The 25,135-nt window shown below is 55.7% G+C and overlaps 11 protein-coding genes across 11 annotated transcripts; 5 read left to right on the top strand and 6 right to left on the bottom strand.

Moving 5' to 3' along the window:
* Positions 1–1,272: 1,272 nt before the first annotated feature.
* B0H18DRAFT_1033894 (uncharacterized protein) lies at positions 1,273–3,865 on the bottom strand. The gene is made up of 6 exons (XM_048030211.1): positions 3,493–3,865; positions 3,031–3,441; positions 2,860–2,982; positions 1,565–2,808; positions 1,414–1,500; positions 1,273–1,363 (listed from the first exon to the last, which is right to left on the bottom strand). Exons 1-6 carry the CDS (start codon positions 3,796–3,798, stop codon positions 1,330–1,332), a joined length of 2,205 nt encoding a protein of 734 aa, XP_047888452.1. The 5' UTR covers positions 3,799–3,865; the 3' UTR covers positions 1,273–1,329.
* Positions 3,866–5,676: 1,811 nt separating this feature from the next.
* On the bottom strand, positions 5,677–7,250 carry B0H18DRAFT_1123478 (uncharacterized protein; the record flags this gene model as incomplete). Its single annotated transcript, XM_048034696.1, has 7 exons — positions 5,677–5,699; positions 5,755–5,865; positions 5,921–5,954; positions 6,024–6,316; positions 6,369–6,528; positions 6,582–7,158; positions 7,216–7,250. The coding sequence occupies 7 exons, from the start codon at positions 7,248–7,250 to the stop codon at positions 5,677–5,679; spliced, it is 1,233 nt and encodes a 410-aa protein (XP_047888451.1).
* B0H18DRAFT_1033887 (uncharacterized protein) lies at positions 6,955–7,746 on the bottom strand. The gene is made up of 3 exons (XM_048030210.1): positions 7,591–7,746; positions 7,216–7,529; positions 6,955–7,158 (listed from the first exon to the last, which is right to left on the bottom strand). The coding sequence occupies exons 1-2, from the start codon at positions 7,693–7,695 to the stop codon at positions 7,275–7,277; spliced, it is 360 nt and encodes a 119-aa protein (XP_047888450.1). The 5' UTR covers positions 7,696–7,746; the 3' UTR covers positions 6,955–7,158; positions 7,216–7,274.
* Positions 7,747–8,032: 286 nt separating this feature from the next.
* On the top strand, positions 8,033–9,398 carry B0H18DRAFT_1033878 (uncharacterized protein). Its single transcript, XM_048030209.1, has 4 exons — positions 8,033–8,389; positions 8,540–8,762; positions 8,821–9,125; positions 9,197–9,398. Exons 1-3 carry the CDS (start codon positions 8,303–8,305, stop codon positions 9,111–9,113), a joined length of 603 nt encoding a protein of 200 aa, XP_047888449.1. The 5' UTR covers positions 8,033–8,302; the 3' UTR covers positions 9,114–9,125; positions 9,197–9,398.
* Positions 9,399–10,003: 605 nt separating this feature from the next.
* Positions 10,004–10,841, bottom strand: B0H18DRAFT_938339 (uncharacterized protein; the record flags this gene model as incomplete). Its single annotated transcript, XM_048041840.1, has 2 exons — positions 10,004–10,474; positions 10,542–10,841. 2 exons carry the CDS (start codon positions 10,839–10,841, stop codon positions 10,277–10,279), a joined length of 498 nt encoding a protein of 165 aa, XP_047888448.1. The 3' UTR covers positions 10,004–10,276.
* Positions 10,842–12,144: 1,303 nt separating this feature from the next.
* On the top strand, positions 12,145–12,620 carry B0H18DRAFT_883578 (cytochrome c oxidase assembly protein COX16-domain-containing protein; the record flags this gene model as incomplete). The annotated part of the gene is made up of 3 exons (XM_048040983.1): positions 12,145–12,315; positions 12,376–12,444; positions 12,504–12,620. 3 exons carry the CDS (start codon positions 12,145–12,147, stop codon positions 12,618–12,620), a joined length of 357 nt encoding a protein of 118 aa, XP_047888447.1.
* A 60-nt stretch (positions 12,621–12,680) lies between these two features.
* Positions 12,681–14,498, bottom strand: B0H18DRAFT_690676 (PCI-domain-containing protein). Its single transcript, XM_048039196.1, has 6 exons — positions 14,292–14,498; positions 13,999–14,204; positions 13,766–13,911; positions 13,493–13,712; positions 13,158–13,438; positions 12,681–13,023 (listed from the first exon to the last, which is right to left on the bottom strand). The coding sequence occupies exons 1-6, from the start codon at positions 14,422–14,424 to the stop codon at positions 12,852–12,854; spliced, it is 1,158 nt and encodes a 385-aa protein (XP_047888446.1). The 5' UTR covers positions 14,425–14,498; the 3' UTR covers positions 12,681–12,851.
* A 49-nt stretch (positions 14,499–14,547) lies between these two features.
* On the top strand, positions 14,548–16,456 carry B0H18DRAFT_1033866 (PCI-domain-containing protein). The gene is made up of 10 exons (XM_048030208.1): positions 14,548–14,702; positions 14,757–14,859; positions 14,911–14,993; positions 15,043–15,184; positions 15,234–15,387; positions 15,443–15,667; positions 15,727–15,874; positions 15,939–16,186; positions 16,248–16,316; positions 16,373–16,456. Exons 1-10 carry the CDS (start codon positions 14,621–14,623, stop codon positions 16,388–16,390), a joined length of 1,272 nt encoding a protein of 423 aa, XP_047888445.1. The 5' UTR covers positions 14,548–14,620; the 3' UTR covers positions 16,391–16,456.
* A 1,823-nt stretch (positions 16,457–18,279) lies between these two features.
* Positions 18,280–19,729, top strand: B0H18DRAFT_1214507 (uncharacterized protein). The gene is made up of 2 exons (XM_048036579.1): positions 18,280–18,398; positions 18,454–19,729. Exon 2 carries the CDS (start codon positions 18,478–18,480, stop codon positions 19,603–19,605), a length of 1,128 nt encoding a protein of 375 aa, XP_047888444.1. The 5' UTR covers positions 18,280–18,398; positions 18,454–18,477; the 3' UTR covers positions 19,606–19,729.
* A 621-nt stretch (positions 19,730–20,350) lies between these two features.
* On the top strand, positions 20,351–21,734 carry B0H18DRAFT_1033859 (uncharacterized protein). The gene is made up of 3 exons (XM_048030207.1): positions 20,351–20,395; positions 20,450–20,538; positions 20,598–21,734. Exon 3 carries the CDS (start codon positions 20,618–20,620, stop codon positions 21,671–21,673), a length of 1,056 nt encoding a protein of 351 aa, XP_047888443.1. The 5' UTR covers positions 20,351–20,395; positions 20,450–20,538; positions 20,598–20,617; the 3' UTR covers positions 21,674–21,734.
* A 262-nt stretch (positions 21,735–21,996) lies between these two features.
* Positions 21,997–22,978, bottom strand: B0H18DRAFT_1033858 (uncharacterized protein). The gene has a single exon (XM_048030206.1). It carries the CDS (start codon positions 22,874–22,876, stop codon positions 22,208–22,210), a length of 669 nt encoding a protein of 222 aa, XP_047888442.1. The 5' UTR covers positions 22,877–22,978; the 3' UTR covers positions 21,997–22,207.
* Between the last annotated feature and the right edge of the window lie 2,157 nt (positions 22,979–25,135).

The raw sequence follows: 25,135 nt of genomic DNA, 5'->3' as shown, positions 1-25,135 counted from the left end.
CCCTGTATCCGAGACGCTTCTTGACCTGTAGAAACTGCTCCCTCGTCGGGACGACGATAGGACGAACTCCCTCGCGCAGCTTCCTCTCCGCCTCCTCCCGCGCAGCACGAGCCTCGGCAGCAGCTCTCTCCGACTCCTCGCGAGCGCGAGCGGCTTTGTCCCGCTCCTGCTGGGCCGTCCTCGCTTCTGCCTCGGCTCTAGTACGTTCCTCCCCTGCTCTTCTCGCATCGCCCTCGGCGCGTTTCCTGCGCTCTTCCGCGACAACCCTCTCTGCATCTGCTTTCCTGGCCTCTTCTTCAGCGGACTTCCTAGCCTTTTCCGCGCGACGCCTCTCCTGCTCCTGCGCCCTGGCAGTTGCTTCCGCTACCTGTCTCAGCTCCTCAGATCTCCGGAGCTCCTCGTGGGCCACGCGGGAATCTTCTTCAGCCTTTTCCTGGTCAGCAGCAGCCTTGCGCATGAGGGCCTCCTGCTCCTGGATGCGGCTCTCTATCTCCGCCATAATGGGGTTATGATGAACGCCGCCTCGACTGGACGCGTCCATGATCCCTGTGATGGCACCAATGATCAAGGTTACTGCGGTGAGGACGGCGGCTGGTATGGATAAAATAGGTATCAGAGGGGTGACGGCAGTCGCCACAGCTGCGACCACGGAAACGGCATTGCCCATAGCTATACGCGAGACGCCGTAGCTTGCTTTCTGGAGACGGGATCTGTTAGGACAGACATATCATTAGTTGACGCTGATTGTGCGGTAAGGGTTTCATATCCACCTATTGCGGTACTACCAGACGCAGTCAGGGAACGGCGCGCGCAGACACACCGCGAGGTCTTTATAACTCACTACCTGAGAAGCGGGAATAAGCTTCAGCTTTCCGTGACCTTAGATGTAATCGCAGCTTTGATAAAAGTTAACACGCTGACTGCACGCGGCAGACAGTACGCCGACGCTCGCATCTAGACCTTCAGGAAGTTCCTTGAGGGTTATTCAATATGTGATTAGGAAGGCTTGCTATCCGTTGGTATTCATATTTGTACTGACCTTCAAAGCGACTGGACAGATCAATTGATTGCGTTGATGTGAAATCGTGCACTGTAGGTGAATAGACTAGAGTCCACTGTTAGTTGAGAGGGTCCACAGTGAGCTTATCCACGTTCATTCATGGCTTCGGCTTCGGCGGAGATCGATAGTAGGTTTCATTTAGACTGCGAAGCTGCGGCGCATGCATGAGGCCTTCAGGAAGAGTGGTGTCTGTTAGCACCCAGAACCTTCGAAAAGAGCGCGAATAGATACGGATGCAGCGCAATAGTATACAAACATCGACAAGACGACTACGGGATGTATATTCTTGAATATCCCTCAACACTAGCAAGACATCGGTCAGCGTCGAGTCCTGCGGTGAACGCGGGACGTACCTCCGACGACAGCACGGACAGGTATGTTTCGACGCGGACGATCGCGATGCCAAGTTCTCGCGGCAGTCATTGCACAAAGCCAGACACCTGCGTGACACGCGTCAGAACGGCTGTGGGAGCCTTTGCTATCGCAGAGTCCCGGATAACCTACCGACATGGCCAGCATATGATGTCCCTAGGTTCGACTGTGCAGATAACACAGTTCCGCCGACTGTCCATTGAGTCGTCGTCCACAACCCGCACAGGCACCTTGGCTTCCCTCCGTTCTCGTACGAAGTCGCCCCAATCACCGGCGGCGCTGTCACCGGAGCTCCTCTCTGAGTTTATGCTCCGGTACCTGCGGCGTGTAAGAGGCGAGGTGGAAGTCGAAGCCATATGTGCGAGAAGTACGGGCGCTGATGTAGACGAGGTCGCATCTTGAGATAGATCAGCGAAGAGCTGCGCTGCTTCGTCTGTCTCTGCTGTCGGTTCCTCGCTACTTTCTTCATCAAGCGCATAGACGGGCGCGTCGACTGGGTTGTTTGATGGGAACTCGTCAGCGGCGGGCACGAAATCGTCTTCGTCATCGCTGACAGACTCGCCACGCAGGAAACGGCGATATGCCTCCATGTCCTCTGCATCGTCCTCGTCCTCGTCCTCGATCGGTTCGGGACGACGAGGCGCGGGAGGCGGAGTGTGGACGTGGTGTCGGCTCAGGCTGGTCCCGATCCGTACCTTGGCCCACAGAGCGGCGAAAACCTCTACAATAACACGCTTGAAGGCCTTGATCGCACTGACGAAGAACATTAGCACGGCCTTGTGCCACCCGGCATTCACCATCGTATCCGCCCACAGGTCCGCCCTCTGTCCCTGCGCCTTCACGTTCGTGATCTCATTCAAAAATCCGCGCCGGCGCATCCTGCTATGGCCTTTCCGGTCGAATGCTGGCATCAGCGAGACGACACCTGAGCGGTCGATCTCGACGACGCCGCGGTCCTCTTCTGCTGGGCGCGCGACGAGGTCCGCAGCGCCCGCGCTAGTCACGCCGCCCACTTCGTTTCCCATCCCAGCGGCGCTCGTCGCTTCGAGGCTTGCGGTTCCGAGCCGCACGAGCGCGACGCCGAAGTCCTCGTCCATCTTCGGCATCAGCGTGTCTACGTGGCCGAAGAGCGGTCGCGTGACCGCGCCCTCGAGCAGCAGCTGTGTCACGACGTTGAGAAGCGCCGAGAAGGAGATGAGGCAGACGAGCATGGACTCGACGACGCATGGGAAGAAGTTCGTGAGCGGGTATGAGGTCGGTGAGGTCCAGATTACAGAGTGGAAGTGGATCAGGCTGAGCAGCGAGCAGAATGTAGTAGGGACGAGGCGGAGACGGGCCCAGCTCTTCTTCACTTCTAGGCAGTGTAGCATCGTAAGCTGTCAAATCCTAACATCAGCAGATGATTGAGGCATATCAAACGCCCGTACCTGCAGCAGCGGTAGCATGATGGTTAATATAACATGCTTACTAGGTCTCGAAGGCAAGTCTCGGAATTTGTCGGCATGGGTAGACGGCGACGAGTAGATGTGTAGTTGGAAGGCGAAGGAGAACTACAGACACGTTAGACCAGTAAGCGGTGCTTACGCCCACAGACATACCAGGTTGAAGGGCGCGTTATGATTGAGATGCAGTCCCTCGAGACCGCTAGTGAGAGCTCCGATAGCGAGTGCGAGACAGGTGCTGGTGAATGTGAACCAGCAAATGTCTTCCATATCCTTCTGAGCGGCCCACTGTCCAACGGGTTGTAGCCAACTCCATGATGGCCAGAACCTCGCTATTTGCAAGAGCAATATTGTCCAGAGCAGTAGAGATTTCGACAAGAGGTAGATGGAAGGTATGCGGAAGGAGGTACGAGAGAACGTGGATGAGAAGTCGACGGGCAAGAATGAGCCGAAGAACATGCGCAGGAACGACAGACGACCGTTTGCACTGCGCGCGGCGTGTATACGAGCGGCGAGCGGGTTGCGCGGGGGAACGACAATGTTTTGGATGCGGTTCAAGACGAGAGCCTGAACGTTTCAGTCAATGTCCCTGTCAGAGACCAGCATAGTCCTGCTCACCATTATGAACAGGCCGAAGAAGTAGCCGGACGTCACGAAGCCCAGCGGGCCAGGCAGAGGCTCCATCGAAAGCCCCAGAGAGGGGTCGTCATGCCTGGCTGCCTGTGCACCTGATGCTGACGTCCCGGTGTATGCGCGAGTGTGCGCCACGGTGGTATCGATGTCCGCGTTCAGTACATCGTCAAGCCGGCGGACGCGAGCGACGAGACGCGATGGCAAAGTGAAGAAGCGCAAGGCGGCCTCGAGAGTGGAATTGAGAAGTGTTGGTGTTTCGTCGAGAACACCATCGACCTCGGGTGTGTTCATAACTTAGGGGAGAGGGAGGGGAGCATGCCAGTTGATGGTGGGACGACTCGGTCGAGCGGCTTGCTCTCGGAGACAGTGTGGCGGAGGTGCCTGACGTGATCGCCTCAGCCACACCGCGTATGGGCGTCTACACGTTCAGCCACGTTTCGCTGGTTCGACTTCGACGGCGGAGCGATCTCTGACTTCTCCGCGTCGGCGAACTCCCGCTCTGAACCGTCATAACTTAGCACCACACTGCTTATATCTCCGAGCCCGCCGTATACATCAAATATAAGGAGCTGACTACATTTTCATTTTGGTACACTGCTCCGATAGTTCCCTGAGCGCGATGACATCCCAATGGCGAACCCAAGGCGGACAGCTCATTCGGACCTCTGCTCAAAGTATTCGGATACAGTCATTGTTGGCGAGTCCTCCTCCTTTTCATCTGGGGCGACGATCTTGACGGTGTACTCGTCGCTAGAGTCTGTGGACTGCGAAGCGGACTGATGAACCTGTCAGTAAACCTTCCCCGCGACGAACCATACGGAGGATCTCACCCTGGCTCTGCCTCCATCCGTCTGGACCTTAGAGTTCTCTGGGTCCTGCGAAGTGGCGGCGGTGTTCGACATGATGATTTGGTCGCTTGCGTCTCACAATATGGCAAGTCACTGCTGTGACACAGCTGTCAATATTCCAGAACGCAGAACAGGGATGTCGTACACGTACCTCTTTACGGCGGGTTGGTGGGAGGTCGATATTGGCGGCAAACGGAGACCAATCGCCCTTTTATGTCCCTCACGAGCTCGCTTAGTGGCAAACAAGCCGCTAAACGAGGGCCACAGCGTAGACAAACAATGTGAGCCTATGTTCCACGTCCTTACCGACGAGCAGCGTAGTCTGCCTCGAAAGAGCCGGATGTACGCACCATAGCCGAGGCAGAAGACTATTACCGTGTTGTCTCAGAGTCAGCTGAGCTGATACAGACCCTGAAGTGTTTCAGTACACCCATTTGTTGGACCCCGCAGTAGAAGTGGCCGGATTTGGAACAAGGCTTCGTCTGAGTGGCGACGAGTTAGCCCACCATGGCCAACTAATCGATAACATCAGCTCGTTAAGTGGCGGACCTTGTCAAGGAAACGAGTGGCTACTCACTCCTCGCCGAAAGGCCAGATGTACAGCTAGGATACCAGGACGGTAACCCAATAGCACCTTGCGTCGAAGACCGTATCAGTAATGTCGTCAGTGAACGGCATGCATTGCAGTAACACTATCACCGGGGGTCAAGCGAATGTTCCAATGTCTCACTCAGGGCACGTTTCTATCGAACGCTCGGCTACGAGCGCACCAACGAACAGTGTCCGGAATGAGATCCGCGTTGATAGAGACCATAATATTGTCGGAAGTTATTGTTGTTTGTTCTGAGGCATAGGCCGGGTTCTCCATAGAAAGTTCTCGTCGGTGGGTCTTGCAAGATGACCGGGCAAACCAAATCGTCCTGTCCCTGGCCGGATTGCTGCATCCGAGCTTAGCAGAGTGGACACTTTGGCTTTCATCGACAGCAACTCCAGCCACAGTTAAAATGCCCCTCCAGCCGTGTGCCAGCGCTGGGCATCGTGATCTATCATGGGCGGTCACTGGTTGACGCTGTCGGAGAAGAGGTGAGAGTTAACCAGACTATCATCTCTATAAATCCACACCTTAATACATGCCTGAACTTGAACAGCCGTTACAATCATGGTGGTAGAAGAAAGCTTGGCGAGTGGCGAAGTTCAGGATAGAATTATGCATGTTTAACGTATTACCCTGCTGTTCCAAACCACTTCTCCGGCCCGCCGCCCTCGTCCTTCGCTCTGCTGCTCGTGTACGTCAAGCGCAGCCGAGTCATCCCACCCTCCCTCACAGCCTCGAGAATTCATGCGCTATATGCAACATCAGCGCCCAGCGCGGGCGGCTGCACGGATCAAAACCACTCACCCATGAGCGGTGATACTTGAGAGAACCTCGCCATCCCCGCCACAGCCTTCTTTATCAGCCCGCGCACCCTGTCCTGTTCGCTCTCGAGTAAGCCTAGCGGTTGGACCCGTGCTGTGCACACTCAGCATCGTGTCAAGTTTGCATATACACAACGACCGAGACGTACTAATGAGGATCCGGATGACGATGGTCCATAGAGGCTAAGGCAATGGTTAGTGACAAGGGTAAAACACGCCGTAGCCTTTTGACCGTGTTGCTATCGTACTCACCGCGAGTATAGGATCAACATAGTGCAGCTGCTGCAGGTCAATCTGACCCACGAGCGCAGCTGCAGCTTTGGCGGCGTTAACGCAACGTTCAGGGAGCGTCCCGGTGGCCTCCCCTTCGCTGCGGTATAACAGAATCATCGCGACGTGCGCCTGCGTGTGTATGGCCAATAAGTGGCAGATCGTGCTAGCATCGAGCAGTGAGTGTATCATCGGCAACGACGCGGAGAACCGGTCAATGACCCGAGTCAGTAGCTGCACTTCCGCTGCGTGCGTTCCCTGTGATTGACCGGGCACTTCGTGGCATTAGACTGGTATGAGGCTCGACAAGGGAACATTGATTGATACCTTGCGGAGCGCCCGTGGCAAGTCGGATTGCCCGCTCGCACAACGCTGCAGCCTTGACGCGTAATGCAAGCAAGGACGTCCCCCCTGTCGAGGCCGAGGGCAACTCGTGTACGAAATTATACACCGTCCGTGAACCTCGGACATCGGGAGTTAATCCGAGCTGGAGCGCGTCAGTCAAAGGTGCGTCTGTATTTTATCATTCACGTCACTCACATGATGATACTCCTCCGTATCTAACGGCCATGGTGTGTCGATAGTCGACCCATCGAACTGGGAAGGGGAACCAGAGACGACAGACCACCCCTTGTCCATCGCGAACACAGTCCAGAACGCATTGATTCTCTCCCCCTCCTCAATCCGGTCGAGCGGCTGATCGGAAGGCGGGTTTGAGCCGGGGGCAGACAAGGACCGAATCTTGTGCAACCGCCCACTAAGAACCAGCGCCACCGCGGCACTGCAGTGGTACCTCCCCTCGAGCAAGCGGCCTACGCAGAAGAAGTAGTTGGCGAGGATGACCTCCGCTTGGATGGTCTGCGTCAAGGGGTACCGTCTGGGTCCACCGAGATCCCTAGACACCGCTTCCACAGCACGGCCGAGAAAAGTTGGCACGTGAACCGTGAGGGCTTCGGTGCAGGATAGATAAGCACCGTATAGGTACATCGCGTTAAGTAAGGCCCGGGAGAGATTGGCATCCCTATACTGCACGTCAGTGGAGGTGGCAAGTGCTAGAAAATTCTGCTTGTGCAGGAAGAAGCCGACGTGGTCGGCATGAGGCAGGAAATGTTGCAGTCTATAGAGCTTCAGTGAGTATGGCATACTAATTCACGGCATATACTGAATAGCTCACAGCGACTGTGTCAGCTCGGCCGGAGGCTCATCCATTTGAGTGGCTACACAGACCCCAGCTTAGCCTGTCGAGGCAATCAGTAAGAGAGGTATCTTACACGGGGATGTTGTATGAGACATAGCCGGTAAATGAGGTGTAGCTCCCGCGGTTTCTTCTTGCGGGTGCTCGAGTTCTTGTATCCGTTCTTGCAGGCGAGTGGCGTTGGTCTCTAAAACCTGTGTTCGGGAAGCGGAAGATCCGTCCGTATACTCGCATTCCTCGTGTCTATTTGTACGGGCGCATTGTTCACAGACAGGTTTTGCAGTGTCGCATTTCTGACATCGTGGGGATCCGGGTCAGAAACAATTGGCCGAGCGGTCACCGAGAGTCACCGACCAGTTTGCGCCTGCGGCAGTTTGTACATGCCATGCCTCGGGGGATTCGCTTGCTAGAGCTTGGACCAGGTTGAGAGGAATGATGGTTTGTCTCTGTTGCGGACATTACAGCCCTTGCAGGACAACTGCGATCACAGTCTCAATGACAGAAGTGACTCCAAGAGCGATGCAACGACCGCCCATTACACGAGCGTTCGTACTTATAGAAATGCGCCAGATATTGGTAATGCGGACCGCCAGGGTAAACCCGTTGTGTTCGGGATGTATTGAAAGCTTCCCTTTCTGCACGGAGGTGCAGAATACCGAGATCTCTGTTGCGGCATCAATGATCTGACAGTCTTGAAATCGCAGATTTGCTGCAATTAGTCCCGAACCGCATGCGCTCCGCCAAGCGTAGGACACCGGAAACGAAGGCAGACACCCGGCGACGAGGGGCGGGATCCCGGGCTTTCGCGCGGTCTGCTGCGGCGCCCTCAGCGATCCCGTTACCCACGCATCTACGCTGGACCTGAAGCTGTGCTTCTTCGGCTTCTCGGACTCGGATGGAATTCCTTAGACTGGTGTGCAGTTTGAGCTATGAGTCAGCTAGGTTCGTCATTGATGATCGTCGGCTGCTCGTCAATGACAACTTGAAGAGCGCCCTCGGAGGCTGGGACTGCTGAGAAAACACCGCGAACCCCGACAGCACGCGCTCGAACAAAGTCCCTTGTGCTATGCTTAGAGCCGTGAGAGCCCCACTTCAATGGCAGCGCAGTGCGTGTGTGACATCGTCGTACAGCGGTGAAACTCGTGGCCGACTTCTAATGGAAGTATCAGCACCCAGCATATATTCGTTTCCTGTCATGTGCAATCATCTTCTCATATTGCGACACATCTGTGACGTGGGGGACGCAAACGCACAGCGCATCGAGGGTGGGAAAGTGATTCACGACACAAAGAAGTGGACTGACCAAACTCTGGCATATAGGCCCTGTGAAAACCGACGCAGATTCATTTTGGGCCAGACACATTGTGCAACATTGACGGTTCTGGCCCATGCAGTCGAGCATAGCTGCATAATTTGTCGCGACGAATATATCAGCTTGCACGTCACAGAAGTACAGGTGGCAACCCAGTGTATTCTTCATGTATCTGTAGCATCACGATCAGCTCCATTACAACGCTCGACGACGGCTTCAGCATATCGCATAGCCACTAAGCCTTGGCAGACTCGCAAATGCGAACGACGTACTACAGCTGTTCGGCGTCTTCCATGACGCTGGCTACTGGCACATAGTGACACCGACTTCGATTGTTGCACATCGGGAACACCATGTGGAGTCACTACACATCTTTCTCAGGTGCGGTCCCGATCCCTCGTCGAACACATCATCGACGCCGACTGAACGCCGATACGAAGGCCTACAGAGGCGTCTTGTTTCCGCCATTATCATGAAAATCGAGATGATTGATGACACAACGGAACCGGTGATGCCGAAGGCATCGCTATCCGGGTGGGCTGGACTGGTGAGACTGAAAATCTGAACTCTCGACGGACTGAAAACACAGTGTCGGATATCATCGGCTCCGGTACTGAGTGAATAATAATAGGAGACGGTGGCACGCACCCGGAAACATGCTCGCAATGCAAACCCACCGTAGCATGTGAAGATCGAGGTGTATTTCACCACGCTCTTCAATTCGTGACGCCACGGGATTCATCCCCACGGAAGTGAGGCCGTATGCCGCTGTATGGTCGGTTGTATTTGGCTCGAAACGGGTGCTGCGAGAGTTGCGCGATACTTGGTCGTGAGGAGAGCAAGAGCAAGTACGCCCGAAGTACGCAGTGGCAAACACGCCGCGGCGCGACTAATATCCGGCTTTTGCCGAAATCATTGCCACAATCATCCAGTCCGAGTCGATCGTCACGGTGGCCTCGACGGACTCGGAAGTGTATTCGAGTCTGCTGAGCTCTGCGTTCTTGCATCCCTGAGATCCTGCATCTGCAAGGCAACTGTAAAAAGAACGCCCGACTTTCCCCGTTGTCATGTGAAGCTGTCTCCACGAGCCCCAGCCTGAGGGACTCAGGCTCAAGCGCTGGAACCGGGGCCGACTGGTACTACATGTATGCATGGGTTTGAACGGGATTGCACAGCTTGCACTCATATCTCTCTCTAGCATTTCTGATGCAATGTTCCACACATGTGGCCGACTGCCCAATCTATGCAGCCAAGCGGCGGATTGCGGCAGGCCAACCACGGACACCACGAGAGTATCATTCAGACATTCAGCACTCATGAAGGGCCAAGTCCATTTTGTCCCGGTCTGTACGGTGACCGTGACTTATCATCCAGCATAACGAAGAAGATGACGAATGACTTCGAGTCTAGCGAGGCAAAAGGTTCACTGGTCGGTAAGTCAAACCGCCATCTGAAGGCGACTACGGTCGAAAGAAAACTTCTTTCTACGGTGATATCCCAATACGGCCCTCTGTGACTTGAGCATCGGATCTATCCTACGGTGTGAGGGCGGAGGTCGGCGACATGAGCCTTCCCGTGTGAACGGGCAACCACGAAGGTACACGGAAAAAGGAAGTACATTGTTCCCCAACATACTTCAGTACGTACACAGCACTGATGACTCGTCTATGTCGAGGTATTCAGGATAGATATGCGAGTCATCCAGCAAGAGTACACACCCCCGGTAAATCAGTCTGCAACGATCCGCCTGCGGCTCGCTTCGGCAAGCAGGTCCCTATACAAATCTGCTTCGTCGATGGTGTCCGGATGCGTCTTTCCATTTACGACGGGGACCAGGATGTCTTGATCAACGATGTACACGCGCTGCTGCGGCAGTCCCGCTTGCTCGAGGTTGTCGTGGACGTCTTTGCGCGTATCCTTGATTGTCTCTGGCCTCCGCCCACCGTTCACTCATCGCCGGCCCTCGAAATCTGTCGAATAAGCCTGTCGGTACGTCCTCGTCCTCGTCGTCTGACTCGGACTCCACCAATTCGTTCATGACATTCTGGATATTCTGACCCGCCTTGGAGCGTACAACGTACGCCGGGATCCGCCAGCGGTCGCAATTCTTCAAGATCGCGATGTCTATCTCGGTAAAACGATCACCGTAGACGACGACGATACTATCGAAGATGTATAGGCCTTGCTCGACGAAGTACACCCAGTCGGGAGTGTTCTGCGTGCCGGCACCTGGTACATCATACCAGACGAACGGGTTGTAAGAATTGGAATCGGGGTAGCGTGTGGTCTCCATCGTCGTCTCAGAGGTGCCGGTAGGTGCCGCGCCCCGGTTCTTGTTCCGCAGACCCCTGAGGGCATTGACGAGCGACGACTTCCCTGTGCCAGCCGCGCCAGCGACAGCAAAGTGGAAGAAATCCTCCTTATACCCCAGCTTCTTCTTAGCGGCCACCATCTCGTCGAGCGTCGGCATGCGCATTGGCCTGATGCCCTCGCGAAGCTTCATCTCCGTCATGTCGCGTGCTGCGCGTGCTTCCGCTGCCGCGTTATCCGCCGCCTGTCGCTCCCATTCCGCCTCCTGCTGCTTGGTTGACATCCAGAGCATCTCCTGCACGGCCTCCATACGGTGTAGACGCTCCTTCTCCGCGGCCTCCTCTGCTTTCCTCCTCTGTTCCTCGGCTTTGCGTCTCCCTTGCTCTGCATGTCGCACCGCTGCTTCCGCCGCCTTCTGTGTATCTTCTCTGCCACCCCTCCTGTTCTTCCCGCCTCTGCGCCTCCCTTTAACTGCTCATTATCCTGCCTCGCAGCGGGAGCCGTACTCTGACCATGGGCCTGAGCTAGAAGTTGAGCCTCTGGATCCCGTCCGTGCATCTGGTTGACGCGCCTGGTTGTTTCGTCAAGCACGGGGTTGCGCCGGATATTCCGGGACTTGAAGGCCTTCCGGATGGAGGCCACCAATCCACCAATCCCAGCACCGAGAAGGGCGGCCCCTGCGACGGCGGGGAGCAGATACGCCATAGAGGGGTGCGTTGACGGCGGTGGTTGTGCTGTAAGCAGTGTTGGTGATTCGCCCAGGGCAGAAACTTCATCACTGCAGGTACAGGCAACTTGTCAGCGACGAAACTGCAGGCGGGTGACTTGGGGTGCGTAATCCGCATGGCAGCGGGCATCTATCGCATCTGGAAAAGCAAGCACACTGATGTCGAATCTATCAGATCTTCTCCCGGATATGAGTATGTTCTTGTCACATATGTCGAGACTCGAGCCGTTGGCCGCGTAAGTACGTAGATCAGTGTGATTCATCATTCTGTGAAGTTTATGGATCGTCCCACGCATTAGCGGCGTACCACGCTCCCCAAGTGCATATGTTCCGCCTAATGTCCGTCAGAAACGTACAGTCGATTAATGGCATCGCAATCAGGCGACCATGTATAACTCAGTGCGCAGAGCATGTCGACGGTCAAGCTAAGCGCCCAATTGGCGTTAACGCACGATCGGATCTAGCACGAGCGCTAGTCGAACATGGACACCTTGAGCAGCCCACGACGACCTTCGTCCTACCACCGAAGTTATAGATGCCCTGACCGTGTCCTCAAACCATGCCAACATTCTCTTCTAGCCCGCTCAAAAGTAGCCCTGTACACCGTGTGCTCCGAAAGCACCCTGCGCTCTTCGGCGTGCCGTTCGTTCTCATCATCGTCGGCGCGAGCTTCGCAATGCAGAGCTTCACGCAGACGCGGTACGACCTGCACGACAAGAAAGTTACTCAGGTGCGCTTCTACTGCCCTCTGCCCTGCCCCAGCTCAGGTCTCACGTCTTCCGGCGCGCAGGTGAACAAGGAACAGGAGCTAGGGCTCGCGAAGAGTCGGAAGAAGTTTGATATTCGGGAGGAATACTTCGTGCGTGGTCGTCTATATCCTCATGCTCTCCGGACCTTACAGAATGCTCCGTCCTGCAGCGATTGAGCGCTACGGCGGAGCAGGAATGGGAGCCGAAGCGAATCGAGCGACCGAAGGGCCTCCCGGAATGGGGCGTCCCACCGACCGAACCTCCAAGCAAGCAAGACAAGGCATGAATGCATGACGGATCGCAGTCAGGCTACGCAGCAGCTCTCGGCATCTTGCACTATGTCCTATTATCCTCCATTGCACCGCTCTCGCTCGCACATCACGCACTTCGCACGTATTCACACGCCGGACTCTCCAGAGAATCAGAACCACAGCACGCGCATCACAGCAGGAGGCTTCAAGTCCAATATAATCCTAATTACAGCGACGCCTTAGATCCCTAGGACCCGCGGTGCAGCCTAATACAACACCTTGCTCAATCTCTGCACCGCGTTCAGGAGAATGTCGCCCTGCCGGATCACCGTCTCGTACTGCGCGGCCTTGAGCGGCGGCCGGTTTGTCTCCACGACGCCGTGCACCTTGTCAATCGAGCAGTGTAGCCGGCCCGATGCGATGAAGCGGGAGACCTCGCTGGAGGGGAAAGGGAGTCAGCACGATGTGACGGGGTACGGGAAGATGTACATGAAGGAGAAGGGTCCGGGGATTTGTCCGTGTAGACGAAGGAAAGGGCAGGGATGATGAAGAGAAGGACAGCATGTACGTACTTATCAACAAAATCAACGCTGACACCGAAGCTCCGCGCGAGGCTATCGAGTGTGAGGCTGCGGTACGACTCGAGGAGCTGGCTGTACGCAAGGATGCGCATCTCGCGCACGTAGAAGCGCGTGTGCGGGTGGAGGAGGCGCGAGGGGAGGAGCAGCGTCTGCTCGAGCGTCGCGAGCGCGACAAAGAACTTGTCGTAGTGCGAGTCGTACAGGTTCTTCATTAGGTCCGCGAGCACGGGCAGCTCGGGGAGGACTTGTGTGATGTCGGACGCCTCGATGAGCTGTGCGCAAGTAGGTCAGTCTGGCTTCCCGCTGTACCGAGGGGAGCGCTGTACCTTTTTCTTGAGGTCCACTCGTGTCAGCGTGAGCACGTTCGAGATGATCGTGTATGTCGCGAAGTCATGGTAGCTCAGGAGCTCCGTCGCCGTGAATGTCGATAGTGCGTCGAGCAGAAGCTCGCCTCCTCGCTTGAACTGCCGGATGCTCAGAAGGTGGAGGCCGCGGTAGACCTTGAAACGGTTCCGACGGTCCCAGTCGCCGCCCTTCTCGATCAACCTATATGCCAGAGACGTGAGCAGACAATAGAGGTTTATGTTGGCAGGACACACTCTTCTGCTTCCGAGAGGTGGGAGAGAATCATGTCAAAGTCGCCAAAGAAGAAACCGATGCGGACGAGCGTGAGGACGATGTCTATCCGCGAGCCCATCCCGGCAGTCTTCTCTAATGCCTTCTTTTGCGCCTCAACCGCTTTGTCCTGCAGACGTAAGAGTGAGTATGCTGGAGAAAGTGCACGACACCCAAGGAGAGTGGGCCGGAATCCATTAAGTACTAATCCACGTACCTTCTCTCCGATCCTGGTGAGGAAATTCGCTCGAGCCTGAAGCGCGTCTGCAATGTCACTCTCTCCTTCTGTCTTCTCCGCTTCTTCCAGCCGCTGGTCAAGCTTCTCCAGCTCGACCTTGTTCGCGGCTTCCATAGAGTCGAGGAGGGACTGATCAAGAGGCAAGGGGGATGCGGTGGTCACGGAACGGTAATACGGTGCCATCTCTGTGCGCCACATATCGTCCAAGCATTATGCACGGTTGTGGATGTGAAAATGAGCGACAGAACGGAGGGAGCTCTGCAGGAACGTACGGTCCGCCTGAATGCCCGCGAGGAGCTCCTTCTTCGCATTCTCGTGTAGGTGCGAGAGGTGTGGCTGCGAGAGGACAAAGAGGTTCTGAGGGAGGGAAGAGTTCGGGATGGGGAGCACAACGTCTTCAGGCATGATTACGCGTGTGAGGTGGATACACGAGGGAGGAGGAGATGCTGAGGGCGAACGAGTGATCGACGAGTACGACGCGTACGCTATAGGCGCTCGAGCGCGACGCGTCACCGTCGCGTGCGGTCCCTCTCTCCCTTCAGCCACCCTCGACCTCGCCTACCTTCTATCCCCTCCCACCTCGTTCGAACCTTCGTCCAACATGCCGACCAAAGGAGAGCTGCTTGAACAAGCATCGAAGGCACCACCTGCCCAGGCAGAGGCCATCTTCAAGGAGGTCATAAGTCCGTCTCCGCGCTCTTGTAGTGTCCACGCTTTCGCTGACTTCCGGCCTGCAGCAACACCCATCTCGGAGCATGCAGACATTCCACAGCGGGAAGCAGAGCTCCGACAGCAGGACACTGCGCTGGTGAAGCTAGCGGAGCTATATCAGGCTCAGAAGTGCGCCATGCATCCTGCAAATTATAGCGAAGAAAGCTAACGACTGTCTAGGAACGCGAAAGGTGTCGCAGAAGTTATCACGCTCTCGCGCTCGTTCGTTTCAACAACAGCCAAGGCAAAGACCGCTAAACTCAGTACGTGTCACGCGTACTGACTTGTGGTGTGTACTTACGTGCCGGATAGTTCGGACGGTGCTCGATTGTTTCAACGCCATTCCTGACAGCCAGCAGATCCAAATAGACGTCTTGAGCGAGAACATTCAATGGGCACAGCGAGAGAAGCGGATATTCCTCAAGCACAGTCTGGAGACGCGGCTGGTTGGACTGTGAGTATCAAAAACACTTCTGAATCATATCTTTCAATAACTCGCGCAGTCAACTAGAGATGTCACAGTTCAAGCCTGCTCTGAGCCTCATCGATAACCTCCTAACAGAGCTGAAGCGGTTAGACGACAAGATGATCCTCACTGAGGTGCATCTACTGGAGAGTAGAGTGTACCGTGGTATCGGCAACCTTGCAAAGGCAAAGGTGTGCATCAGCGTTGACGAACATCTGATTCCATTTTGACTTCTGCATCGCCTAGGCCGCCCTTACCTCCGCGCGCACAGCGGCCAACTCCATCTACTGCCCACCACACCTCCAGGCACGGCTCGACCTCCAGTCCGGTATCCTCCACGCCGAGGACAAGGACTACTCAACCGCCTACTCCTACTTCTACGAGACGTTCGAGAGTCTCAGTTCGCAGGACGACCCTGGAGCACTCGGCGCACTCAAGTACATGCTGCTGTGCAAGATCATGCTGAACCTAGTACGTTGCTGTCCCACTCAACCCACTCAACCAACCACTGATGTATGCGTGCTGAACAGCCAGAGGATGTGACAGCGTTGTTGAGCGTGAAATTCGCAGTCAAGTATGCGCAGCTGAGGGATGTAGAGAGCATGCGCGCCGTCGCGCGTGCACATCAGCAGCGGAACCTTGCGGACTTCGAGAAAGCGCTGAAAGACTACCAACAAGGTGCGGATCCCCCGACCATCACCTCTATCAGTCCGTAGCTCACCAGACCACATTACGCGCACAGAGTTGTCCAGCGATCCGACAATCCGGACGCACCTGAGCGCTTTGTACGACAAGCTGCTCGAGCAGAACCTCCTGCGGATCGTCGAGCCGTACAGCGTCGTGGAGGTAGAGTATGTCGCGCAGCAGGTCGGCCAGGGACGGCAGGCGGTCGAGATCAAGCTCTCGCAGATGATCCTCGACAAGGTGTTCCACGGCGTGCTGGACCAGGGCAGGGGTTGCCTGATTGTGTTTGAGGAGTCTGAGGCGGATGTCAGTTCCGTCAGCTATCTAGTTATCAGAGTTCATGCTGACGCATTTGTGGGCGTCGCAGAACACGTATGGAGCGGCGATAGAGACCCTGGAGCAGGTCGGAAAAGTCGTAGACTCGCTGTATGCAAAGGTCAGTGTCTGCTGTCTGCCTGCAGGCGTCCTATGCTGACAAGGTGTCCCCTTTAGACTGTCAAAATCGCATGATGTATGTGGGTAGTTGTCGTGTATAGCATTTCTTCTACGCTTCGCCCGGTATACGGTTAGCGTGCGGCAACTGTGAGTGTGAGTAAGGATGCGCCCATGCCTGTCCTAGGGTCTCATGACCCTGCTTCTCGCATCCACGACTAACCTGTGGCGTACACACATCCGCATTTATGGTTTTTGATGTACGTCAGCGGGACCTCTATATAGGTGGTCTTATCTGCTGGTGACCCCGTCTCTGCTCACAGGCAGGTAGCAACTCGAGCCTACCGGTAAGTGTACTATCTTCATCGGTCGATGATAAAATGCTAGATTCGTCCTGTGTTACCGCAGCCCACCACAGGGATTATGGGCAACGCAGTCAGCGCAGTTGGGAGTGCAGCCAAACGAGCCTTCGAAGCGATCCGCAACGCCTTCCGCTCTGAAAAGATGGAGCCGAACCCTACCATGTCGCAGCTGAAGGTGCTCATACACCAACGTGCGCCAGAGCCCAAGCCCAAGCCCAAGACAGCTGATCAGTCGACCGCGGCGGAGTACTACTCCGAACGGTTCTTTCAGGAACGCATGAATGCACGCGAGACGCTGCGACGAACCGGTCGGGCTGAGCAGGCGGAGGACAGGGCGGAACAGTACTGGAAGGAACGTATGGATGGTCGGGAAGCGTTGCGCCGCGCGCGCCGGGAGCAGCTGCGTGCGGAGGAAATGCATGTTGCCGCCGATAAGGCAGCGCGCGAGGCGGAGCAGCGCCAGCAGAGGCCCATCAGGCCTGTCAAGGTGCCCACCGAGGGAGAGTACGAGGCTGCCAAGCAACTCCTGCAGTACGAAGAGGGCTACATCCACTTCGCGATTGCCGGTGTTGCTGGGAGCGGCAAGTCCTCGCTCCTGAACGCCTTCCTCGGCCGGAGGAATGCGGACAGGGGCGCTGCCCCAACTGGCACCTCCGAGACGACGAAGGAGATCACGCGGTACGCCGACCCCAATCTCGACAACCCCTTCGTCTGGTACGACGTCCCCGGTGCGGGGACGTTGTCCGTCCCGGGCTGGCAGTACTTCAGCGACCAAGCGCTGTATGCGTTTGACGCCATCATTGTCCTGTTCGACAACCGCTTCACGGAGACGGACATCGCGATATTGAAGAACTCGGAACGCTTCAATATCCCCACGTACATCGTCCGCTCCAAGGCGCTTCAGCACGTTCGCAACGTCATGACCGACATCAGTCTCAGTGACTACACTGCTGACGCTGGGAAAGATGGTCGCGACGTGCGCGGGCAGCCGCTTTGGTACGCTGCTCGCGACAAGTTCGTTCAGGACACACGAAGCGATGTCAAGAAGAACCTCAAAGAGGCTGGGCTTCCTGCGCAGCGGGTTTACATCGTAGACAAGGATAACCTTCGACCCATCATCAGAGGACAGTCCGAGCCGAGCCGCGATGACTTTGATGAGTGGAGGTTGTTGAGGGATATCCTTGATGAGGCACGCCGTAGGCGCGTCGTTGAGGATTTCGAGTCTTAACTTTCAGTGTGGCACCCAGTTCAGTGGCGTATGTCGTGTACGATGCAGTTGTGCTTTGAGGTCGTATTCTTGTTCTATGTGTACCGTCGCAGCAGTAAGCACGTCTTGTTGTAACGATGGTTCGTCTGACTTCACAGTAATAACGGCAGTTTCTTCAGCGTAGTCCACGGGCTGTTCGCACCATGGACATGGGACCGGCCATGAACTTCCCGGCGAAGATGAAGATAAGTATAGACGCACAGTTCAAGACGCTGTTGTGACAAGACCATATGGCGGCGCTTCCTCTCGTCTAGGCGCATACCTTCAGAGCTTCTTCAACCTCATACGGCAGCGGTACTGACGGTATGCTCCTTTAAGGTTTGAAACCTAGATATGCTCGTGAGCTGTGAGTACGTTAGCGGGCCGTTCCTGCAGACTCAGGCTGCCCAATCTCCACGACCACCCTCCATATCTCTCCCACCAAGTCGTCGTTGCCTACGGCAAAGCTGGTCTCCCGGTGCGTAACATACATACATAATGCCTGAATAGATGGTCGCTTATACGTTCTGTAGCTTAAGCGGTTGAAAGCTCAAGGCATGGGTACTGCATCCAGCAGAGCCATCGTCGATGTCGATGCCGCTCGGTCCGAGAAAATGGGGCCGAACCCTACGTTGGTGCAGCTAGAAGAGCTGATCAACGAGCAAATCCAGGAGCGCCGCGCGGAGTTGATTTTGCCACGAAAGAGGCGGGGGCTGCATAGGCTCATGACGCTGGCAGAGCAACCAACAGTTGCAGGCCATGAAGGTCGTATCCTTGGAGTAATGCAGTCCCAGCTGCCTCCTAGATCCATTCGACCCGTGGAAGTACCGTCCATGGACGAGTACATAGCCGCTTGTGTGCGTCTTGGGTACGAGAAGGACCTCGTCCACTTCGCGATCGCTGGCGCTACCTGGAGGGACAGGCTCTCGCTCCTGAACGCCTTCCTCGGTCGTAGGGATGCGTACAAAGGCGATCCGGACCCCTCTGAGACCACAGCGATCGGCACACATCGTTTTACCAGCCGCGACAACCTCGTCGTCTTCCACCTTATCCCCACCTTGGAGACGCTGTCAGTTCCGAACTGGCGATTCTTCAAGGACAAGGGGTTCTACCTCTTTGATGCTTTCGTGGTCTTGCTTGACCAGGAAGGCTCATTCACGAAGTCGGATCTGGCCATCCTAGAGGGCTGTGCGCATTTCGACATACCGTCATACATCGTCTGTGCAGGCGCGCACACTGACCGTGTGTTGACCACCCTTGGTTCCAGTGCCAATGGCGCAAGGAGCCAGCGGATCAGGACCGGTCATAATAACCCGGCATTCTCGCAGAACGCTCGTAGTCGCTATATGCGATCCACCGAAGCGGCTGTCGAGAAGGCGCTGAGATACGCCGAGCTTCCAGCACAGTCGGTCTACTTCGTCGAGGAGTCCACTCTCCACGATATCATCAGCGGCAAAGGGTGCTGGCAGTGGCTAATCAGCTTCAGAAAAACCCTTTACGCTACCATCAAAGGTCTCGGCAGGCAGGCTACCAGGAGAGAAACGAAGCCAATGCCCGGCGTTGCTAATTTTGACGAATGGGAGCTATTGGGAGATGTGTGCGAAGATGTACGTTGCAGACGTGTGCTCGGTCATGACTCATGGACAAACACGGGCAATGTCCTCCTCATATCTATGAACCACTAACGTTCTCGTCTCCGGGTACTGCATCCACACATGGCACGTTATGTACAATTGTCGCGGTGAAGCGGAGGTCAAGCGTTTGTACAGTAGCATCGATTTTTCCAATTGACCGAGTCTGCTCGACACATGGGCAGGGCCGAGCTGGTGCGACGGTACATGTATGTCACTTGTCGTTTGTGACATACAAGTACTAGTCCGAATGCTCAGTCAGTACTCAGCACTCAGTGCTAGCAGTGTGGGGGACCTTATAAGTAGTAGTATGTACCAGACAGACGGAACGGGAGCGCCCACCACCGTGACATGCCAATTACCTCCTCTCAGGTATTAGGCTAAGTTACCAGTGCGGCGGCACGGCTCTGTACAGTATTGCTGCAGTACTTCACTTGCGCAGCCTCCATCTAAGTCTTCGAACCTTTTCGGGTTCATTCACGCCCGTTGTGCGCGATTCGGACCAGACCGCCTCCACTGCGATCGTATATATAAACTCGGAAGGCCGCCCCCGCAAGTGCAAGCACTCATCATGCGTATCCAACCACTTCAACGCCCAACGGATCTGGAGGCTAAGTACTACTATCAAGTCCTTCACAATGTACTCTCACTCTTTAGGAGCCGTGGCAGGGAATGAACTAGCCGTTCTAGTAACGCCCCAAGCTGATGCATAGATGCATAACATACTCCTCATTGCCCGGTATCCGCCTCCGACTCCCAATATTATCAAGGGAATCTACTACGCCGTGGGCCTTCGCAGGTGAGGAATCAGGATGTACTATATATGGCGGCATGGACAGTATACGTAGGTCCGTTTAAGGTTCAGTGAACAACCTTAATATGAGTTGCGACTCCGCAGATTCAGGGTGCGTTATCTCCCCGAGACTCTCCACATTCAAGCTCGTTCTATCTCACCACAAGCAGTACCCATAGCAAAGGCGATCTTTCTGTACGTCCGTTGCAGGAGGCCTCACTGGCAATGGTTAATCACTTACACGTTATGCCAGTGAGAAGCCCGGCCCAAAGGATGGGTAGTGCATCTAGCAGAGCCATCGTCGACGCCGCCTGCTCTGAGGAGATGGGGCCGAACCCAACTTTAGAGCAGCTGAAGGAGCTGATCGTAACGCACGCCCGGGGACGCAGCGCCCGGGTGACATCGCGTGGAAGGCAGGGGCAGCGAAGACTCATGGTACTGGCAGAGAAACCACGAGGAGTAATCGAGGGGCTTGAGGGACAAGTCTTTGGGATGTGGACATCGCTGCCTACCCGATCTATTCGACCTGTCGAAGTACCGACAGTGAGCGAGTTCGAAGCCGCATTCGTGCGTCTGGGGTACAAACAGCACCTCGCCCACTTCGCGATCACCGGCTCTACCGCGAAGGACAGGCTCTCGCTCCTGAGCGCCTCCCTCAGTCGTAGAAATGCGCACAAAGGCGATCCGGACATGATCAGCACCTCCGTGACCACAGCGGCTGGCACACATCGTTTCACCAGCCTCGACCACCCCGTCGTCTTTCACCTTATCCCCACTTTGGAGAAGCTGTCAGTCCCGGGCTGGCAATTCTTCAAGGACAAGGGCTTCTATTTCTTTGACGCATTCCTGGTTTTGCTTGACCAGGAAGGCTCATTCACGAAGTCGGATCTGGCCATCCTAGAGGGCTGTGCGCACTTCGACATACCGTCATACATCGTCTGTGCAGGCAAGCACACTGATCGTTTGTTGGTCGCCCTTTTCCCGGATGGCTCGAGGAGTCAACGGGTCAAGATCGGTCAGAATTCGGCGTTGTGGCAGAACGCTCGTAGTCACTACATGCGACCCACGAAGGAAGCTGTCGAGGAGGCGCTGAAGGACGCCGGGCTTCCAGCACAGCCGGTGTACTTCGTCGAGGAGTTTGTTCTTCACGCTGTCATCAACGGCAGCGGAACGCAGGTTGGCTCTGGAGAGGCCAAGCTGCCGCGGGGCAACTTTCATGAATGGGAGCTATTAGGAGATATTTGCGAAGATGTACGTCGCAGACGGGTGTTGAATTTTGACTCCAGTAGCGTAGCTGAAGTCACGCCGCTCCTGAAGTCCAGGGATTGATGGTTTCGGGCTATGTATACAGTTGTAACGTTTCGTCGCACGCGCAATGATTGAGTAGGCAAACATTTGTATAGTATCGGAACCAAGAGTACAGAGTTGCTCCCGAGGCCTACACCTGAATGATATTGACATGATCTAGTCAGGTGCGCGTCACGGCCTCTACTACGAGTGACAAGAATGCTAGAAACCTGACATCCCTGCAGTCAGCACAAGCAACCATGCGCGACCGACCACTTCAGCGTCCAACGTGTCAATGTTATAGCGCAATATCGGGTTGACTTACGACGCTATCCTTCGCGTACCCTCGCAATTGCGCGGCGAGTGAGTCGGCCATCCGTGCTCGGCCATCATGATGCCAGAAGCCAATGCATAGACGTCGAACATACAGTAATAGACATACCCGCAATGCCCAGGGATCCAAATATCACCCAGCGACGGGGCCGCACAAACAACATACGCCGAGTAGGGAGGCTCTGATATCGGGTAATCAATAAAAGCCACACTCGAAGTCGACAGTACGCACTAATAGCCCCTTTATAAGAGCGCGACTCCGTCGCTGCCCATGGCGACCAGTTGGGCATGGGAGAACGGCTGCCACTGCCACCCTACGCCTTTCTTCTGCAGATGCCCCATGAGAGGGAAGGGAAAGCCAGGACGGGGATGCCGGTAAACGAAGCCATTCTCCGCCGCCCACCGCAGCGGCGCCAGCCAATCGCTACCGTCAGCTTGCCGCATAGCACTGGCTTGAAGAGGTGACACATCGTAGTCGGGCAGCGCTTGCCACACCACGAAGCCGTCGTCGTCGGCCACCCAGAGGATGTGTACGAACCCTAGGAAGCCTCTCCTGGCCCGGTATTCGTCTCCTTTCAAGCTAAACCAATGCTCCATGCGTCCTCGTAGGTGGGGATATCGCTCGCAGGCGGCGGGTATGCGCAGGAACTCGGTGGAATCAACGCGATATGACCGACTGGGATTGCCGCCGCAATCGTTCCGGTACGCCAGGCTGATGACGACATACTCGCCCAAGTAGTCGAACGTTCCGCGTCGTCCGCGATGATGCGTAGCGACGGGGACGATCTGTTGCACTATCCTTGTGTGAGCGTCTAGGAAGTGCTCGAGGAGATGGAGCCGAGACTCGGCCGACGGTACATCTGCAGTAGTCGTCGACTGTGACGCTGTGCGGATGGCGCGGATGCGCGCCATGTTGTACGCCACGTCCGAGCAGGGAAGTCTGCGGATGGATGTGAGACGACGCAAAGAACCATGGATGAGTCGTACGCACTGATGCGACTCCCAATCGTCTTGCTGGCAAACTTGACTGCAGTATGTTGTTCGCTTGCAGCGTTTGCACACCAGATAGTGTTGTCCTTCCTTGGGCACGAGCCCGCATGAGCTACATGCAGGTGCCTTGTCGCTCGCCGACGCGATGTCAGCGGCGTGAACGAGGGACTGGGAGGAAGACATAGGAACGACAGATGCCGGCTCCAAAGTATCTCGTCCGCGGCCTACTAGTTAAGTTGTGCGGCGCCGACATTAGGCCTGATCGAGACGGAGTGCTAGGTCTAGCGCCCAGAGCGTGTGGGGCCCCAGCTGGCCCCTGTCCTGGGACTGGACACTCATATGCACTCGCCCAGCCACTTTGTCGGGTATGCCTCCTATTCGTAGAGGCTCGAGTCGACCAAAGGGGCTAGTTCGGTGAATCAGGTGGGCCGTGCGTTGGGGCCTCTATCGAAGCGCAAAGTAGTGGTTCATGCGCAGCCTTGCGGTACTGTCATCGTGATTAGGCACTTGTCAGCTCGGTCGGATATGACCAGCAGGAAATGAGACATCGTACTGCGTATCGTCGATTCTCGCTATACGTTCTAGAGGCACCGATGATTCTGGTGCAGGCGGTAGCGTGGCAGGGAGAGTGAACGTGATGACCGACAATGACGTAGTCTATGTCGACGCGGAAGAACGTTACACTGTACTTACCAGCTGACCTGGTTGATGTATTAGCGCTTCAGTATTGGCAAAGACATGCCTGCGATGACGCTGTGCCTGATATCTGAGGCCTCTCGGGTGCGGGAATTGACAGAATGGAAGCTCGCACTACCGCAACTGAGTACAGAGCGCATGGCCGTGCACAATCTTTTCTGACACTGTCTGGACAGTCGCTACGAGAAAACGAAGCGAAATAGTAGACACCCAGGTTATGGATGTGTTCTACGGATCGCCACCAAAGAGAGGTGAATGAGTGGAAAGTGCGTCGTAAACATGAAAGGCCAATAACTCACCTCGGCAGCGGTCATGGACTCTGTAAATCCGGCCTGGGCAACTCAAGGACGAGAGGAAGGAGAGACATCTCGGAGGCTTCCGATCATCTATGCAGTAGTAAAGCCTCCGTAACCTGAATTTGGTACGGGACTCGAAACTGAACAGTGAACCGCATCGTGAACCGCACACGGGACCTGCCAGATGAGGACTACTGTGACGAGAAATATGCAGCCCCAGCAAGTTCCGACCACTTCTGCATCAGTTCAGGATGTTGTGGGGATGCAATAAAATGTACGAGAGGCCTCCGAAGTATATTCCTTTACCGCGGCTCCCCATGAGAGTTGGTCTGATATCGTCGGTAGGCCCGGGAGCGGTCATAACAAAGATGAGTCATATGCAAGGATAGTTACCTGCATGCTGCTAATATGTAGCTAGCACGGGCTGTACGGTGAGTATATGCGCTGTGAAATCCCTGAAGAGCACTGAGAGAGAGACAGGGACGAGAGAGGAGGTGAGACACGGCTTGCGTGGTGGCGTTCTTCGCGCCACAGGCCACTAGACCCTGCCATTCCGATACTTACGTTCCCATCGGGTCCGTAGTCCGCTGTCCCGACGGAGAACAAGACGATATGGCACCGCCCGACATTGTGTAGGGAGCTTTGCAGTTTCTCCCGGCCCCGCTGCGATGCTGCAGAACCATCAGGTGGCGCAACATCGTCGTACAGCCCGCAGTCAAATGGGTCTGAGACCGGTGATACCAGCGGCGCATCATACCAGTTCGCGGCGGAAGCAGGTGGCCGTACGTGGGACGCAGTACACATTTGTATACGCGCTGTACCGGGAGGAAAGACAGGCCATGATTCGGAGGGGCCTTGGGATGCAGCATCGTTCGCCAGTGACAGAACGCGCGGCCTACAAATTCAGGGCGCTATGCTCTGCAGTTGCGCAGACAAGACAAGACCTCCCGCGAGCACCAGCAGAGAAGATCAGACACATGGCGAGGGCCTGGAAGAGTATGATCGTGACTGGAACGTTGGCAATGGGAGGGATCGGCGAATTCCAAATTCATAATGAACTGCGCCCTCTTGATCGCGATTTGATGAAGGCCGACGTTCGCCCGACGTCGTGCAGTAGTCACTGAGCCCTTCGTATCCCAGACGGTGAGAAGAGGGGTCTCCACATCTTGTTGCGGCCACCTTGTTGCAG

Source organism: Fomitopsis serialis (assembly GCF_022376445.1).
Source record: "Fomitopsis serialis strain Sig1Antser10 chromosome Unknown B0H18scaffold_99, whole genome shotgun sequence".
Taxonomy (NCBI): domain Eukaryota; kingdom Fungi; phylum Basidiomycota; class Agaricomycetes; order Polyporales; family Fomitopsidaceae; genus Fomitopsis; species Fomitopsis serialis.
This window is presented reverse-complemented; position numbering and strand designations above follow the sequence as displayed.